Source organism: Gavialis gangeticus, unplaced genomic scaffold (genome assembly GCF_001723915.1).
Source record: "Gavialis gangeticus isolate Ggan-Ray unplaced genomic scaffold, GavGan_comp1, whole genome shotgun sequence".
In the NCBI taxonomy this organism is placed as follows: domain Eukaryota; kingdom Metazoa; phylum Chordata; order Crocodylia; family Gavialidae; genus Gavialis; species Gavialis gangeticus.
This window is the reverse complement of record NW_017728975.1, coordinates 609,017-628,158: the sequence shown is the minus strand read 5'-3', so window position 1 is coordinate 628,158 and position 19,142 is coordinate 609,017. Positions and strand designations below refer to the sequence as shown.

Sequence of the window (19,142 nt, the reverse complement as noted above, 5' to 3'; positions counted from 1 at the left end):
AGGGACCTGAACAGATCATCTAGCCTGACCCCCGCCACAGGCAGGAATGAATGCTGGGTTCACAAGACCCCAGACAAGTGATCATCCAACCTCCTCTTGAATTTGCCCAAGGTAGGGGCAAGGACCACTTCCCTGGGAGACTGGTTCCAGATTTTGGCCACCCTAACTGTAAAAAATTGCCTTCATAGTTTTATGTTTTTACTGTAATTCTTGCAAGCAAATATAAAATAGAGCAAATTTAATCACTGCTTTTGCAAATATCAGGAAGATCCAAATAAAGAACCATAAAGAGCTTATAAATTATGCAGAATATCTCCATTAATTGCAAATGCATCAAACCTATCCATTGAATTAGGTTATGTATAATATTGTTGGAAATTATAAGAGATTAATTAATCTAATTTCTTATTGGTCTGTCTTTTTGTCCTCTAGCATTTTGAGCACAAGACAGAGTCAAGTATCCCGGCCTATATTTTTATCTCAATTTTCCTGTGTGTGTAGTATAGTATTCAGATATTTTTGTTGTTGTTACTGTTTTAAGGAGTAGGATGGTGGATCTAACAGATTCCCTTAAAAGCATCACATTCCTATCTTAGGCCCTGAGCTTGGAAAGCACTTAACTTATACCTGAGTCTATCCCTATTCAGCATTTCAAGTGACCATTTCCTGGCATATATAAAGTTAAACATACTTAAGCAACCTGCTTTAAGAAGGATGCTTTCATGGATCAAGATGTCAGAGGATCATTATTATTTACCTGCCATACATGAGGAACTCATTAATCCACTTCAAAATCCATAATAAAAAAGTAGGAACTTAAAAATTGCCGTCATTATCTCAAAAATCAGGTAATATATTTAAATAACTAAATAAAGATAAAGGCACCCAACTTGAGTCTCTTCAGCTTGAGCATTTGACCCTGCTTTTCTGTCACTTAGAATTTTTGGAACAGGGATATGGAGTCTGAAGGTTAGTGTGTTTCTTAAAAATAAAATGTGGGGCCCTCATTATTTTTCCCTTCTTTCCCAGCTGTCATCTTCACTTTCTTTCATAGTCATATAAAATCTTAGCCATGTAAAAAGCATATAACAATACCTACTGTGCATTCTGAGATTGGTACAAATGTAAAGTTTTAATTATTGTGGAAGGACAGACCTAAGTCAGCATTATGCATGTATTATTCAGGTACAGAATACATGATGCATGACATGATTCAACCTTTGCAGGTCAGTCGAACCTGCCTAGGTTGAACGATTTTGTAACAGGACAGACATTCCTTGTGGACTGAGAAACAGTGGGCACATGCCTGCAGTTGATCAGGCCAGGGGCTGGGGGGTGCTAGAGCGCACCCTCAGCTGTAGGGAAGCTGTGCTAGGGGGGTATGACCAGTCAGGGCTGAACTGGCCAGAGAGGGGTTTAGATCCCCCCTCCCTGTCGCACCAGCAAGGACTCGAGTTGGGGCTGCTGGGCACTCCACCTTCATTGCTGCAGCTGTGAGCCAGCGTAGCCCCTTAGGCAAAGGGAGCAGGGAGGGGGATCATTCCCCCCTCTACCTCCACAGCCCCCAGGGAGCCTCAGCTGGGTCTGCCTGCCCCGACTGCCACCGCCACTCGCTCCCTGCTTGGTGCAAGCAGTGGAACAAGCCCCCTCTACTGGATGCTGGAGGCAGGGGGAATAACCCCATCCCTGCCCCCACCCCCAAGGGGCCCTACTGGCCAGCATCTGGCCACCTCCTCACCTGGTCACTGCAACAGAAGGAGGCAGGGCTATTGATGAAGGCAGTAGCCCCTGTCATAATGTTGGGGGGCACAAGCCCCTTCCCAGCAGGGGGGCCTTGCTACAGGGCGGGCAGAGCTGTGGCAGACAGCATGGGGGCCCGGGAGGGGCGGAGCAGAGCCCTCCAGACCCCCCCTCCCAGCGCTGTTGTCCATAGCGGCTTTCCACGCCCTGCAGTGCAGCCTCTCCCCACCCTCCCAGCAGAAAGGGGCTTGCGCTCTGGGTAACCATGACAAGGGCTGCTGCCTCCATCACAGTCACCCCCCTCACCTCTCCAGCAGCTGGGCAGGTGTGGGGCCAGACGCTGGCCAGCAGGGCCCCTTAGGTGGCAGGCAGAGAGCAGAGTTATTCCCCCCTCTGCCTCCAAGGCATTGCAGTTGGGTCTGCCCACACTGGCTGCCGCTGCTTGCTCCGTATTCAGGGCAAGCAGTGAAATAAACTCCCTCCACTGGACTCTGGAGGGAGGGGGGCAGGAGGGGGCTTATCCAAAAATTGGGGATTTTTTTTTATCAGAGAAAACCAGGATCCCTGGTAATTATGAAATCTCCAAAGCTACTGATCATAATTTAGTGCAATACTCATGCCTGAAATCTCAGCAGATGTTATCCAGTCTTAAAGCTGGTTGTCACAGTTTACAGGCTTGATGGCCAAAGATGTCAGAGGTGGATGGGTCAAGGTTTCTGGAGCATGTTTATTTACCTGCTTCTTTGAAGCCAGTAATGAAGACTGTGCTCCTGACAGCAGGGCTGATATTTATCCACTAAAGCTAAGATGTAGGCCCGTATACCTGGATTCCAAAACATTTGGTGGACAAACATCAGGGGCTGTCAGTGTTGACACTGAAATCAGGTTTAAGTGCATTAGTATAACAATAGTTGTTACAAATGAAGTGAGCAGAGAAGTCAAGTATTCTTGCCCTGTTGCTGAGTCAAAAATCTGATCTGTTACTGCTCATACAATTGGTAGGAAGAGCCCCAGAGTAGCTTCTATTAGGAATAGGAGATATAGTAGATTTCTCACCAAGAATGAAGTGGATACGCATAAATATAATCTAGCCAAAGCTCTGCTTGTGTTGGAATGGTCACAGTAGTGCATTATCATCAAGCACACTAAGGCTTTGATGAACTGGGATGAAATTGATGCATTGGCTATTGGTGAATGCCAAGGAATTATTAAAATGTGACCTTAAGACCTGTTGGCTTAAATGGTGCAGCTCTCCTCCAACCTCAGAAACTGCTTCAACAAGAGTGAGTCAGGCTGGCTGGCACAAGTATCTTCCATGGTGTCCTTGGTGGGGCAGGAAGTTTCCAGCCTTCAAATGCCTCATCTGCCTCCCTCACCCCATCATACAGAGATCTTCATCCTTCCTCATTTCTGCAGACAAAAGAAGGGAACCACAGATGATGCCTCTGTCTCTGAAGGGAGATGCCAGTACCAGCCTCTTTGTTCAGGCAAGGAACTGGGAAAGCAGGATTATTCCATGATCACTCTCTCTATGTCAGTAGTGAGGGGCTTAGCAGGTCTTGCTCCTCTGCACCATAGGAAAAAGGCTGTGCAGAGAGGGTTGGTGTGGTACCTAAAATGTCCCTAGTGAGCAGTGATTTTGAGGTCCATTGTTGCTGTTACTCTGGTCTTTGCCTACCACATATCAAAGCTCAGAAAGACACAGGGAAAGCCTCCTGTGCTACATTAGCTTTTCAAATAAGTAAGATACTGAAAGACTGCAAAATACTGGAACTCTAAGCAAGAGGGAATATGTAGAAGTAGGATTTCCATGCATATAGGGAAAAGCAATGACTTGTGAGCATCTAGGCTAAGTACAGACAGTCAAAAAGCCCGAGGCTGAAGAAATTCAATCTCTTCAGGTTAGTCTAAACTGCAGAGATTAAACTGAGAAACAGTTGGGCAGACATTTACTTTTGATTCAAGCAGTACAGCCACATGCCCACAGTGGCTCAGGCCAGAAGCTGGGGGGTGCTAGCCCACAGCTCTCTGGCATGTAGCCAGCATAGGCTGTATGTTCAGTTCCTCTTCCTGCTGCCCCTGAGGTCTCTGGGATTTGCAGTCCAGAATCATAACAGCAGGACCCTGCAGGGTTGCTTATCACTTCCTCTTCCTGCTTCTAGGTGCCTCTGGGATTTGTAGTCCACAGTTGCAGCCAACAGTAAGTTGGGCAGGGCAGGGCAGCTCTGTACTCCCTGGCCCCAGACCCCAGCCAGGGTTTGCCTCCCCCACCAACCCTTCTCTGCTAGAGCAGATAGCACAGCCCAGCCCAGGGCTGGAAAGCGTGCTGGGGGACTGTGATTTAATTTAAACCAGGAAGGGGTCTGGAACAGAAGTTTCATGAACTGGTTTGACTGGAATCACTTAAGTCTGATACTGCATTCAGCCAGGTTTATCTTAAACCAGTTTCAGCCATTTTGAAACTGGTTTATGTGCACAAAGCTTCTGTTCTGTTACAGGTTTAAACCAGTTTCTGATCACTTGAACTGGTTTATGTGCAACTTCTGTCCCTAGCCCTAAGGTGTTCCCTTAGGAAAGGAAGTGAGAGCTCTCTTAGCATATGTGTCTTTCTTAATTCCTTTAGTTTTGTAATAGAAAATTAATGATTCTGTAAATAATGCTGAGGAAAGTAGAAACCCTCTACATATTTTAAACTACAGGATTTAAGATGAGTCATGACATGGGACTAAGCAGACACTATAGCCTCTAGCTGACTCCAGCAGTGGGAAATTAGAAGCCGAAACCCCTTATCAGCCTTTGCAACCTGAAGTGTGTAACAATCATTGCAAAGCTGGGTCTGTGGGGAAAGTTTTTAAAATGTCTTTGCAGTTGTATTAGTCAGGTACATTTAGTTAAGTGAATTAATTGATTGTTGTTGTTTCTCTCTCCTCTTCCCCACCTTGTTTTTCTTCACCCCCTCCCTTCCATGTCTGTCTTCTTTCCTCTCCTTATTTCTTTTCTCTTCCTTTCTTGCTCCTCTGATCGGCATTCTGCTCCCTGCTCTACATACATCGTGTAGAAGTGGGGTGCCAATCAGAGGTGCCACAGGAACAGTCTCGCGGTGTGGGAGCCCAAAGAGCAGTGCTCCCACACCACGGGACCACTTGGTCAGTGGTGGGCCTGTCCCGGACAATCCAGGACCATTGTAAGCCATACTACATATTACTCAGGAAAACGTGACGGAATTGTATCTTATGAGAAAAGACTTCATTGTTGAATCTGGACCATTTTTAACTGAAAAAGCTAAAATTTAAATGACAAGAAACACAATGATCCTATTGTCTAATATTATGTTTTATGATACTAATATGGGGGGCACAATTATGTCTGCATTTTGCATTCTACTAACACCTGACAGATACCCAGTGTTTGCAGCATCTATTAATTTGACTTGCATGACTCAACGTGAACTAATATCTCCAGTAATAAACACAGTGATGGAGAATCCTTATAAGCAAGTTGAATGTGTGGAAAACCAAAGAGCAGTATTAGCATGTTTGGCTAGTATTCTGCTTTGTACCCTACTAGCCTGTCTTGCTTGCTATAAGGTCACCTATCCCAACTGTGTCATATTGTGTATCACTTGTTATCAGATGCTCTTGTAGGATGTATAAGAAGAGAATTTTCTCTCCAGATATTGTTTGTTCTTTTATTATGAGATGGTTATTTTTTTATTATTATTTATTATGAGATAGGCTGAGATTTCAAGGAAGCCTCCAAAATTGTGATCACAATTTTTTAAGTGAAATTAAAGAGACTCTTGCTTACACAATTTGATTATTCAAATTTTGTATGCACAATTATGTGGTGAATTTGAAAGGCTGGTTTTGAATATGAATCCCTATTTGCACATGTGAATTTGTAGAGACAATTCAAAACATATATAGAGAAAACCATGTCTGGAGAGGAAGAAATAGCACAATGAGAATTTTTAAAAGAAAGTTGTTTGCTGGAGCTGAGCAGTGGCTCCTGGGATATTCCTTTGTTATGCTTTTTGCAGCTTCATGGGAAGCTGACCTATTCTATGTATAGTTGGTAGATCACTGCTTCAACCCTAGGGCAAAATACAGACAGTCAAAAAGCCTGAGGCTGAATCAATTCGGTCTTTGCAGGTTAGTCTAAGCTGCAGAGGTTAAACTGAGAAACTACTGGACAGAAATTCACTTTTGATTCAGGAAATGCAGCCACATACCTGTAGTGGCTCAGGCCAGAAGCCAGGGGGCACTAAAGCACAGCTGTCTAGCATATAGACAGCATGGGTTGCATGTTCGTGTCCTCTTCCTGCTGTCCTCAAGGTCTGGGATTTGCAGCCCAGAATCACAACAGCAAGACTCTGCAGGGTTGCTCATCATTTCCTCTTCCTGCTTCCAGGTACCTCTGGGATTTGTAGTCCACAGTCGCAGCCAGCAGTAAGTTTAGCAGGGCAGGGCAGCTCTGTACTCGGGCTAAGGGAAGTTGAACTCCCCTCCCTGGCCCCAGACCCCAGCTGGGGTTTGCCTGTAGGGGGCATTCCCTGCCTCCCCCCGCCCCAACCCCACCCAACCCTTCTCTGCTGGAGCAGACAGTATAGCCCAACCCAGGGGTGCAAAGCATGCAGAGATGCTGGGGGACTGTGATTTAACTTGAACCAGGAAGGGGTCTGAGACAGAAGTTTCATAAACTGGTTTGACCCAGATCAGTTCAGTCTGATACTACATTCAACCAGGTTTATCTTAAACCAACTGGTTTATGTGCACTGAGCTTCTGTTCTGTTACAGGTTTAAACCTGTTTCTGGTGACTTAAACCATTTTATGTGTAACTTCTATCCCTAGCCTACTTGTCCACCTAAAGTTCTAATCTAAAGTCATTATGATCAAGGTGTTTCCAGTCCTTGCCAGCCTGTTGAATTCAGGACCAAACTTACTTCCTCAGTAGGAGAGGACTCAGTTTTCTCACTAGACCTCATGGCTGGCCCTCGAGTGTTTTTTTCTTTGTTTGTTTGTTTGTGAAAAAGCTTAGTGTGCACAAAAATGCAGACTCTCACAGCATATGAATTACCACCAACTTTTCTCCATCCTAACTGGAAGATTACTTTCTGCTCCAGCATTGCTCAGGAACTGTCAGCTGCTTTGAGTTTTGTTTTTAATATGTGGACTAGAGTCCAGAGCTTCAAAGAGATGTCATTTATGACATGGCTTGAATCCAGGTAGGCAGAGGTGAAAGGCTAATGGGTTCACTGACTGTACAGTTACCTTTATCCCAAATTTTCTCCATGAATTCTTGACTGAATATTTTTATTTATAAGAAGGGCCATGTTACCAAATGCTCAGAATGCATATATTAAATTCAGGCAATAAATGGGAAAGACATGCCCTCCTCAATTAAGCAGCCTCTCAACTCTTGAGATAAGCCTAGGGAAAGAAAACCTTGCTGAGCGTGTTACTGTCTAGGAAAGAGAATTCCAGAGATGAGGAGTTTCCAGTAAGATTTTTCAACTACCAACCCTAGTCACTTTGATCTGGGACCTCTGGTTTGAGTGACTCTGCTAATTGCAATTGCTTGATAGTATATGGGGAGAGAGTTTTCTCCCTAATTGTCAATTCGAGCTTTTTAGCTCAAAGTCAGCAACTTAAATTGTTCACAAAAGGCAGTGCAACAAAGAACTGCTACATATACATACAGTGTTTTGCTTGCTTCAGCTAACAGACATGTGATGGGAACTTCCAACTTGCCTTATTTGTGCATCCCTTTATGTTGGAAGGACCAAAGTTTTGTGCAATAGTTACACCGAGGACTTGCAGCAGTCAAGCAGTTTAGAAGAACAAATTCATAGGATGTTTAGGACAGTCAGCTAGTTTAAAAGTAAGGTCTTTAGAGCCCATTCAGAAGTGATTATAGTTCTTATTAATCCACTTTTCTGCTTGTTTATGTTTGGGGATTGAATTAGAATGACATGGGAATGCAGTGAAGTTTCCCCTGTTAAAAATATGAAAATGGCTATGATCACCATGCATTCTGCAGTATCTTGTCTTTTTTTAAAGAGTGCATCAGCATACATGTAAAATAATACAGAATATTACAGGAATGTTAATTGCTTTGTTGCACTGATATAATATTTTTAAAGAGCATAGTTTACAATTGATGTTTTCCTTCTGTTTTGTTTAAATTTTGCAGTGACTCATTGATCATTACAGAGCAGGATTTTAGTAGTGTCAAATAAACCTTTTTTTCCTACTGTCTTATATCCACATCATGTCATAGTACTAGCAAGAAAGTTTGTATAGACTATGCACCCATGTGTATGCTAGGATGGGAGAACCTAAAGGTGTTTTACATTTTACAAAATCTTTAAAAGATTTTTTAGAAGTTCTGGATCTTTTGTAACACATTTTTAAACCATTTGGAAAACCATGACAGGTCCTTCCCCAACACCCAGGGAAAGTTACTTTTTAAAACCATGCTAATATCCTTTACCAAAGGAACATGTTCCTAAATCTCAGATTTTTGACTCCTGCAGGGAGATTTCCCAGGTTCTGAGGCTCTCAGCCTCTTCTTCCCCCTCCAGGAGTATATGCTCATTATAGTCTCAGAATAGGTTCTCTCTTGCCAGCTTGGCAGCCAGCCACTCAGCACACCTTCGTTTTCAGTTTTACATCCAGCACCTCGCATTCTGTCTTTCTTTTAGCTGCCAGGGCTCTTTCTTTATTTCTTTTTCATTGCCAACTGCTTCATTTCTCCTAAGGACTTTTTTTGAGGACTCAGTTCTGCTCCCAGGATTATCATTATCATGTTTATTATGGTTGCACCCAAAGGCACTAATCACAACCAGACTATGCTGTGTGCTATACAAACACAGACAAAGAGATAATCCCTGTCCCTGAGAGCTTATCCTAGTTCTCTTTATGACCTGCCCTTTCCACTCCTTTGCTTTCCTGCAAAACAATCCCCTCTCTTTTTCTCTGCAGTATCAGGTCTCTTTTTTCCTCCCTTCAAAAGCCTGTGCCCTTTTCTCTCAAACCCAATGCACTTGCTCTTTAAATCACTCCCTTTTCTTCCTCAGAATGGCCCCCTCTTCCAAATCCCCCCTTCAGCTCTTGCCCTTGCTGTTGTTTCTGTTCTGTCCCAATGCTGCCACTGCAGCTTCCCCATGATTTAGTCACCTCCTCAATGCTTGGCCACTCCACTGGTTAGCTGATGGGAGGGAGTGAAGTAGCACTTACCTTTTCCCACTGTCACAGTCAGCCAGAGAGAAAATGGGCCTGATTTTATCCTCAATTCATGTAGATGTAAATCTTAAAGTAAGACTATTGAAGTGAACAGGTACATAATACCTGAAAAACTGGTAAAAGAGCAGAATCAGTCTCATAATTTCTAACAGAGATAGAATCTGTGAGACTCAGGATGTCTGCAAAATTCATGCCCCTAGTATGTGTGTGTGTCTGAACTTTTTTGGAACTCATCCTTCCCTTGACTTGACTTGCACACATTTCTTTAAAATTACTGGAAAGAAACCGTTAATACTTGTATTATGTTTTAACTTGCTTTCCTTTGGAGGCAGGGAATTGTCAAGTAAGTATTAACACCATACAAACAAAAAGCACAGGATTCTATGTATGGTATAAATTACCCAGGTCACAAAGGGTAAATAGATATATAATTTGCTACCGTGCAAATTTGTCATCCTTTACACTACCATCATACGTTTCAAACCAAATTAGCTATAATCACAGGCTTGTTAAAAATGAAAATGAATTTGATGCTGCTTTACTTTTACATTTATTTTCTGAATAATGTGAAGATAAAGCACTGAATGCATATATGTGTGTATATATATACATGTATATGTATATATAAATACACACAGTATTTGTGTACATGTGAACTGTGTACAGATATATATAAAATATGTGTGTGTGTGTATTTTCAAATTTAATCTTGTGTTTACTATCTAGTAATTATTTCCTGATCATGTCATAGTAGTAGTGTCCTCACTTTCATCACAGATCTTGGCTTGCTTTTGTCATAAACTTTAATAGACATTTTAGGTGAAGAAATGTAAAATAAATTTATTTTAAAATTACACTAAAACAGAAAAAAGAGCAGGAAACATACAAGAAAGCAACTGACTCTGTTTGGAACTGCTGATTCCAAAGCTTCATATTAGTTCTGGGTTCACAGTGACCTTTGCAAAATGTTCTAGCTTCACTTAATGTTGTTACTTTGGAAGGGAGTGAAGTTTCATAATCACATTCCTCCCATCTATTTTCTGGTGGTTATTGTACCATTAATTGATTCAATTATAATTGATGATTATATAACATGCTTTAATTAAACAGTTTCAGAGAAAATAAAGGTACCTTGTTTTCATGAGAGGAAAAAAAACCCACAAAAATATAGACTGTCTCCAGTACACAAGTTGTCCTACCAACAAATAGCAGAAATTGCTAGGCTAAATTATGAGCTGAACCAGACCGGAAAACAACCATCCATTTCTGTGAAACTTTCAACAGCATTCACAAAGCTGCTGTTATGTTTCCAAGAATTACAGTTTCTATAAGGCACACTGAAATTATCAAAGTACACAGCAGCATATTTTCAGTTCAGCACAGAGTAAGTGGGAAGCATTGATATAGCTTCCTTTTGTCTCCCTATCCTGTAGGAGCTTTAGTGCAGAGTTTACCCAGTGATGCCAGGGTATGACCTTTCTGAATTCGTAGACTGGTGCACTCTTTAATTTCTGTTTTAGTTCTTGCTGGCATGCTGGAATAGCATGGTTTGTGACACTCAGGAATGACTGGTCAGCTCTAAAAATGCTTGTGCACGAATAGAATGGTCAGAAATACTCCTCTAACGTGTACTAAGTTTCTTACTTGGCTTTATTTGCTGCTTACAAGGGGATCAAGGTAATTCTTTCACTCTTTTAATGTCACAAGACCACCTGCTAATATATTTTGCTGGTGCTTCGTGAGCTTACTCTGTGTTTGATTAGTGAGCTTCTTTGTGTATTTGCTTTCAGCTTTCTCCTGTCCTTTTAGAATTTAAACTTCTTGTACTGCATACTGTTGTCATAAATACACTAACAATATCCTTTGGAAAGCACCACCTGTAAAGCCCCCACAAAAATGATTATCACAGAAAAAGCAATGCAGATGTATTAAATAAAAGGTGGTTAGTTCCTTCTGCAAGAAACAAGATACCATTTACTGCTTGTATCAGAAATGAAGTGTTGCCAAGTGAGGATTAATAGTACTTGCATTTCAGGATTACAGTGCAAGTACCACAGGCATTTGGGAGGGGGGTGGTGGGTATAAATGTCCAGGCTCTTCCTTTTCAACAGGGACTAACTTCCATAGCACACACATTTTATTCAGGTTATCTGGTTTGTTTTCAGTAGCTGATGATTAGAGAAAACATTTGTATGCTTTTTGCTCTCAAATGGCTGTCAGCCTTTGCCCCATTCAAGTACTACTTAAGTAAATCAGGGCCATGTACTGGCTGTTCTTGCTTAAAGAACTGTACTATTCTCTAATGCTTAATCTCCAGCATCTACACTTGTGGTATGACATGTAATTTCTAATATATTTACACCAGCCAGGGTTCCTTTCATATGATATTTCAGAGCTGGCATTTGATACAATCTGTTCTATTGTACACACCCTTATCTTTCAACACAACATAATTCCTGCACTTACCCTCTGACAGGGAGAGCTGGATCCTATGTTACTGAAACAGAGTAGAATTTGGTCCACCTCTATTTTTAATGAGAAGTAAAGGAGGCTGCAGGAGGTGGGAATCATTGGCCTTAGAGTAACAAAATTATATCTGAAAATGAGACTGTTCAGTATGGGGTTGATCTTGCAAGTCAGCAAACAACTTTTAGATAGACTAAGTGCCCTTGACTTCTCCCTGGATGCAGTCCCCTCAGGGGTTACTCTACCACTTTGAAGGATCAGCCAAATATCCCCTTAATCACTGCTCTGCTTGTAATCACAGAAACATTTTTCCTTAGCTAATTACAGCTTGCTTCCATTTTGCTCTCTCACAGCAGTAAAGGTTATCTGTAGTTAAAAAGCATGCTTGTGAATAAAATTCTGTTTCAGTCTGTGTTCTACATTCATGTTTTAGTTGCTTTTTGTGACTGTAATTATAGCAATGTACTTTTTAGGCATTAATCTCTGTTAAATTCACACCAGTGAATAATGAGTCATACCTGAAACTGTTGCTTTTTTGCCATAATTAAAGCCTGATCCAAATCTCCTTGAACGCAAGGGAAAGATCTTGTTTTAAGATCAAGAAAGTAGTTGGGATTCTGCAGTGGGGTTCCTTTAAAACCAGTGATCTCTTTTCCCTCTCTCTCTCTCTTTCTCATCTTGGGGGAAGGCCAGCTGCTGGCTATTCAGAAAGCTTCCACTTCACTTCTAAAGATAGTCTGATGGTAATGCAGAAGGCCAAATGTATATCATTTTCAAGGAGTTACTCTGGATTCAGGCTGGTGTGAGTTTAAAAGAATTTGTCCCAGCACTGTCTGTTCTGCCATTCATTCTCATCAGTGGCATTCTTCAGTAATGTTTCTACTCTCTACACCAGAATGGATCCAGGTTCAGTGCATTTGCTATAAAATCCTGGAGACAGCAGGTGCTAAACCTTGCTAGCTATACTTCCCATTCTTCTGTTTGAACACAAACATATTGGATAGTTTCGAACATTTTCTTTTGCATTGAAATATATTGATTGTCTTCTTTTTGTTTTCAATGTATTGTTTCAGGCCACCAGTTAGCAGAGCTGCTCCTCAACCTGAAAAACTGCAAAAGAATAATATCAACAAAAAAAAGAAACTGGTTGAGGTCAGGCTTAAGGATTTTTTGTTTTTTATTTATTCATTTTGAAATTTGCTTTGATATTAATGTTTGGTAGGTAAAATCTCCCTATAGTTTAAAGGTACAATGCATTCTCTTTCATGAAGTATCAGGCATTATTTGTCAAGTAATAGTTTTTTCATGTAGGAAAAGACATTTCCTTTCCTTGGCACACTCCTTCAGGACCACAAAACGGAACTAGGGCAAAACTTAGGAAGAGCAAATGGTAACCAATGGGTGTGTGTAGATTAAACGGAGGCCCTAAATTGAAGCAGTGGGTTTTTAAAAACACTGCTTCAATTTAGGGCTCTATAAACCCCCATGTTGCGCACACACCTGAACTTACCTGCCTCTCTGGTGGCAGGGAATGGGAGGGCAAGCTACCAGCAGGCAGAGCAGTCCCTGGGCTGCCGGTGTGGGGCTCTGGTGCTTCCCTCCATGGCAGTGGCAGGGCCCTCCCCACAGGCAGCAGACACCTGCAAGCAAGCACCTGACTCAGGCTGTCCTGAGGGGCATCGGAGCCACGGAGGGAAGCACTGAGCCCCCGTGCAGCTCAGGCAGGCAGGCTCCAGGGGATAAAAAAAAAAAAAAAAGATCTTGGGCAGAGCCTGCCTTCCCCGGCTGCTGCCAGGCTGCCTGCAGGGCTTCCTGCAGAGTCCCTGAGCTGCACAGAACCCAGTGATTTGCTCCGCAGCTGTAGGGGCAGCAAACTAAAACTCGGAGGAGGAGTTTATTTTGCTGTGCCCCAAGTCATTTAAGGCACATTATGCCGCCAAATTTGCTACAGCAGCTGGAATTACTGCACAATATGCCACTGACGCATGCAAACACTGACACTATTAAAGCGGTGCAAAAGCATTTAACCCACTTGAAAGTGTCATGAATACATGCCGCTCATTTCATCTACACACACTAGTGCTGTAAGTGGCGATGAATGATTCCATATTTGGCCATGAGAGTCATTATCAGGATTCCTAGTTTTCACTCTTTAAAAATCCCAAATTCTCTGATTAAAACCCCCCAAATCCATGTTTTTTGCAGTTAAAATGAAACACCAGTGTATACATAGGTATCAGTTGAACACAATGTTTTATTGATATATTTACAATTTTAAAGCAATTTGGAAGTCTTCCAGTTCCTCAAATGTTATAATAAAATAGATTCTAAATACCTATATATTTTGGTGTTTTATTTTAGTTTTTTTATCGTGGAAAATCAGAGCTCCCCCTCCCCTGCCTTCACTCACCAGGACACGAGTCCAGCTGCAGCTGTCCCCCATGCTGCTTTGTGGCACTAAGCAGCCCTGATATGCTGGTGCCATGCGCCTGCCCATGCCATTGCTCCTCCTGATACACATCCCCCTGGCCCTGCTGATCCCCTCATTCCCAAGCCACAGCACCCTCTCCCTGCTAGTGCCCCTTACACCTGACCCACTGGCCCCACCGCCAAGCCCCAGCCCCCCAGTTTGTGAGGAAGTCAATGGGTGTGTGGGGAAGGAGGGGTGTGGGCACAGGTGACATGTGGAGGGGGGAGCACAGGCAACACATTGGGGGGGCATGTGCCCCCCTAAATTTCTGCACCTTCAGTGGGGTGTGGAAATGCAGCTGGGCTGGACCAGCTCCAGGCAGGAGCTGCCTCCATGGCCCAGCAGGTGAGACCCATCACAGAAGGGAGCACCACACTGCCATGGCTACCAAGGTGAGGCATCCCCAGGGCTCACAACTCCACACTGCCACCACTACAGCCACTGCACCTCACCTTAGTGGCTGGGTCCCAGCCACTGGGCCACAGAGGCAGCTCCTGCCTGGAGCTGGTCTGGCTCGGCTGCATCCCTACACCCCATAGTGGGCACAAAAATCTAGGTGAACACATGCCGTCCCAGCACCCCCAATGCCTTGCCTGTGCTCCCCCGCCCCCCGATGCATCGCATGTGCCCCTGCTGTCCCACCGACACATTGCCTGTATCCTCCCTGCACCCCCCAGATGCATCACGTGTCCTCCTCCACCCACATAGACTTACCTGGAAGGAGCTGCAGGAGCTGCTCTCCACTGCTGCCTGGCTGCCTCATTCATGTGTGCATGTGCACATGCACATGGTGCCCCCTGTGTCCCACTCCCCCCAGCCCCAAGCGGCACCTTGCAGGCTGGAACTCTGCCAGCCTGCAAGGGTTTCCTGGGTTTTTCTCCTTTAAAGGAGAATATCCATGTTTTTCTACAGCAAATGGCAAGCCTGGATCTCTGTTTATCAGAAATTATAACAAGCCTCAGTAACATCCTGTCTATGTTCACCCACCTGCACTTCTTGAAGAACCATGAGAAGTCAGTTGATGCCATCTCAGACACTAGAGTTCACAGAAGGCAGGATACACCCCGTGGACACCTACACATGAGCCGCAAAGCTGTAATTACAGTGCATCGGAGCAGGCTCAATTAATCAAGTCTGTTGGAGCATGGTAATTTCCGCACTTCAGCAGACTCCAGCATCTCGCGCATTACCATTCCTGCATTTAAAAATGGCAGTGGGGGCACTTTTAACTAAAGCTTGTTGAGCGAGCTTTAGTTAAAGCAACCCTGCCACCATTTTTAAGCACAGGGACACTGATACACAAGACGCTCCAGGCACTTTAGTTAGAGCGGCTCGCAAAGCCACTCTAATTAAAGTGCCCTCCACCCCTCCCACTCCTGGAGCACGTGTATAAATGCCCCATAGCAGCAAGCGTATATTTACCTCAGGACAGCTTCATCATGTTATTCAGCCATATATCTCTGTGTATATGTATGATGCCACTTGCCAGATTTCCCTGGTAACTCTGGCTTGCTCCAGTGAATCATCAGCTGAGCAGATAGTTCTAATTCTGTCTCATGCCTTCAGGGTACTGATCATCTCCAACAACCACTAGAAAGTAGTACCATTGAAAATCCTATTGCCATCCAGAGAGTCAGTCACAGAAATATCCAGAACAGGATGAGGGTGCCCACTCAGATCACCTGATAATATAAGGACATTGTCCCTAGAGGACATGAGGCTACATGTAAATATCCATGAACTCAAACTGGTGTATATATGTGATGTCCTTTGGCAACAGCCAGCAACACTGTAGAGCCACAGGCTGGAACAACCTGGCTTGGCTTCCAGGCAACCCAGTGGTCCAACCTGGCCCCTGCCACCTTGCCACTTCTCCCTGCCCCTGCAGATGCAGCATGGGCTCAGCTCCTCTCCACCCCATTACAGCACAGGCACAGCTCCTCCCTGCTGGGCTGCAGCATGGGTGAAGCCCCCTGCCATCCAGTCCTGGTGCAGCTCCTTGCCACTGAGCCCTGGTGCAGGTGCAGATAAACCGACCCCACCCGTGGAGCACAGCCAGAGCCCCTTGCTGCTAACATGCCACTGACACCCCCTGCTCCATGGGCCAGATCTAATGGCTCCGCATGCCAGATCCAGCCTGCAGGATGTATGTCACCAAACCTATGTCCGATGGCATTTTGTAGTACAAATACTGACAAACAACACCTTGGTACTGTACTGTATATAAAAGCAAGGAAGTACTTGCTCTTTGCCTATTAGCCCTAATACTACCAGGTACCAGCAACAATTTGGTGGATTTCCTTAGTAGATGGTGTCACCAGTCATGACTGGTCACTATGTAGGTGCATCCCTGAGGGTACAGTTTTGGGGAGACACATCCAAAGATGATTTAACACCTGAGACAGTGCCACATGTCCACACATCAGTCCCAGTGGGTGCATAAGCGTGGATCCCTACTGCCAGTCTTCTGCACTGGGTTCAAGGTCTGATTTATGCCTTCCTACTGATTCCTCTAATCTCCAGAGTAGAGACCAGACCAGGCTTATTGTTGATCTTCTGCGCGCTAACAGAGACGGGTATGGCTGACAGACTTGCAACATAGGTCTGTGTGACCCCAGTCAGGCTCTTGTCACCAAACCAGGGACAAATGTGCTACTGAAACTAACAGCCTGGATACTTCCTGAATGTGTACTGTGGAGAGACTGAGGGAATCTTCTCACATATTCAGGATGTCTTAGCTGAAGGCAGGCAACGGCAACATATCAGGAATTGCTGTCCTCCAAAAGGAAAAGATTTTTCCTATGTGGGTGGCCATGGCACAAAACATGATACCAGTGTTTCTGGGCTACTTACTGTGGTCGAAACGTTCTGGATTCTACTTCAGTTTGATCAAGATCCATCTGTTAGCAACACAGCTGTAGCATCTGATACTGTCTCTCTTAGTCTTCTCTCCTCTCACAGCTTGAAAGGTCTTTCTGGTGGCTGCCACATGGGCCAGTAGAGTGAGCTTGCTGCAGATACTTGTGGTGCAAACCCCAGACATTTTGTTCTACAATGACAAAGTGATACTGAGACTTTATGCAAAGTTCATCTTCAGAAGAGTAGGTGAATTTCACCTCAGTCACTTTACACGTGAGGAAAAGAAATACTTTGGATATATCACATGTTATGTGGTACTTCACTAACAGGATTAAATCTTTCCAACTTTTTCCATGTCTATCCATAAGTATAGATGGCCTCTCTAAAGGCAAAACTGTTTCCTCCCAAAGGCTGTCAAAATGAATAACATACACTCCTCTCTGGCAGGCGTTCTTCCCCTTACCAACTATCAAGGCTCACTCTACCAAGGCCCAGATAATTTCTTCAGCCCATTTCTGAAACATGTTGGTATCTCAAATCTTCTACATCAAATAATCCCTTTACATTCATAAAGTATCATACCTGAACTGCGCTGCTAGACCCAGTGACAGAGTTGGGGGAAGAATTTCCTTTTATTGATGCAGCTAATACTCCTTGTTCCTATGCTTCCAAAGAAGATAATCCCCATCAATGGGATCTCCACTTATACATACTCTAAGAAGACAGTATGGTAACTTACCCTACAGGAAGGGTGGTTCCTTGAGTTATTTTAGGCAATGTGGATTCTGTGACCTGCAGAATTTATATGTGAAGAAATTTAGGGCGGTCATAGCCACTATGTCTTTTTATAACCACATGTGGGAGCACATGGCGGCACAGATCAGGGCATGTTCTGACTGCCATAGCTGTTCAAAATAATGTGAGCTCCTGCTCATGAGGTAAATGTGACTCAGTAGTCAGCTTCACACTGGCTGCAGCCTCTCAAAGAACCAAATACTGTGAAGTCAGAAATCATTCTTTGGTACATGCCTATATATGAGTGTGTATATATAGAGAGAGAGAGGAAGAGAGAGAGTGTTATGGGCTGCACATTTTTTTCTGAAATTTTAGACAGTTCAAAAAAATGCATGCAGGACTTATACACTACTTGTGCAGTGACATCATGGTCACCTAGCAATGCCATTTGCAGGCAAGTTTTACAAAGTAAACTGCTATTTAAGGGTCAGGGCCATGTTCATTAGGTCTGCATTCTGAGCTATGAGAACTCACTGAACAGCCACCTAAAAAGCATCTCTACATCTCTAAAATTTCTCTCTTATGGAGAAAATTTTCCTGGGAATTGATTATGATTGTCAACTCTAATTACAATTCTAACTAATGTTTTACTTATAAACTTGCTTAAAACCTGTATTTTCCCTGTTTAAAGAATAGAATTTTCCATACTTTAAAACAGATTTTTTAAATAAATTATTTTTTTATTTTGGTACATTTGATGACAGTTTATTAGCAACAGATTACTTCCCTATCTGTGAAGCATTTCGATTTGTATGTCATCCAGAAGAAACTTTCAGTAAAGTAATTAAGTTCACACATATTGATTGCAATCTCTTTGACTAGTATGAGAAATATAATCACCTTTGTTGACCTTGAATCTACTTCGCGTGGACCTTGAGGAAGCAAGAATGTATTGCTTTCGGTTTATTCAGGAAATTGGAAAATAAATTCAGTGCTTCAGTGAATTGTAGCAGTGTAGATGATGCATGAGAATGTCATGCCTCTGTAAACTAGGAGAGGAGTAGGAATACTTTACTAATTATTGTATAATTATTCATTTGCTTTGGCAGAATATTTCTTGCTTAATTACTTTAACACTTTGCTTTATATCTGAACTTTGCAATTGTCTCACTTATTCTTTTATTCCACCATCTTTTTTTTTCTTGTTTTACTTAACTAGGAGCTGGCTTTAGACCATGTTTTTGGATACAGAGGATTTGACTGTCGTAACAACCTTCATTACCTCAATGATGGTGCTGATATTATTTTCCACACAGCTGCAGCAGGCATAGTTCAAAATCTTTCCACGGGTAATTCAAGATGAAACAATACTTCGGACTAAAAAAAACTGCATGGCCAAGACAACCTCATAATTCATAATTTTGTCACCCTCTGACACCCTTTTTCTTTTTTGTATCCTGGTAGAGAATCCATGCGAGCATGTAAAAGAACCTATAGCTGTCTCTGTGCTCTATAGTAATTATAATAGGGTTGCCAAGTTCTCCTTTGGAGCCATCCTGTTCTGGTAACCAAGGGTATCTCCCACTCAGAGATGCAAATCAGATCTTCCAACTTAACTTCCACAGCT

At 43.2% G+C, this 19,142-nt stretch overlaps 1 protein-coding gene across 3 annotated transcripts in view; it reads left to right on the top strand.

Moving 5' to 3' along the window:
• Window positions 1-19,142, top strand: part of EML6 (echinoderm microtubule associated protein like 6) — a 404,089-nt gene that overhangs the window by 343,056 nt on the left and 41,891 nt on the right. For 2 of the 3 annotated variants that reach the window (XM_019508035.1, XM_019508018.1), the window contains exons 28-30: window positions 10,654-10,662; window positions 12,525-12,603; window positions 18,735-18,864. In XM_019508035.1, the coding sequence (XP_019363580.1) occupies window positions 10,654-10,662; window positions 12,525-12,603; window positions 18,735-18,864 (218 nt within the window). The remainder of the gene's footprint in view (window positions 1-10,653; window positions 10,663-12,524; window positions 12,604-18,734; window positions 18,865-19,142) is intronic. The other variant, XM_019508025.1, reaches the window with a different exon arrangement.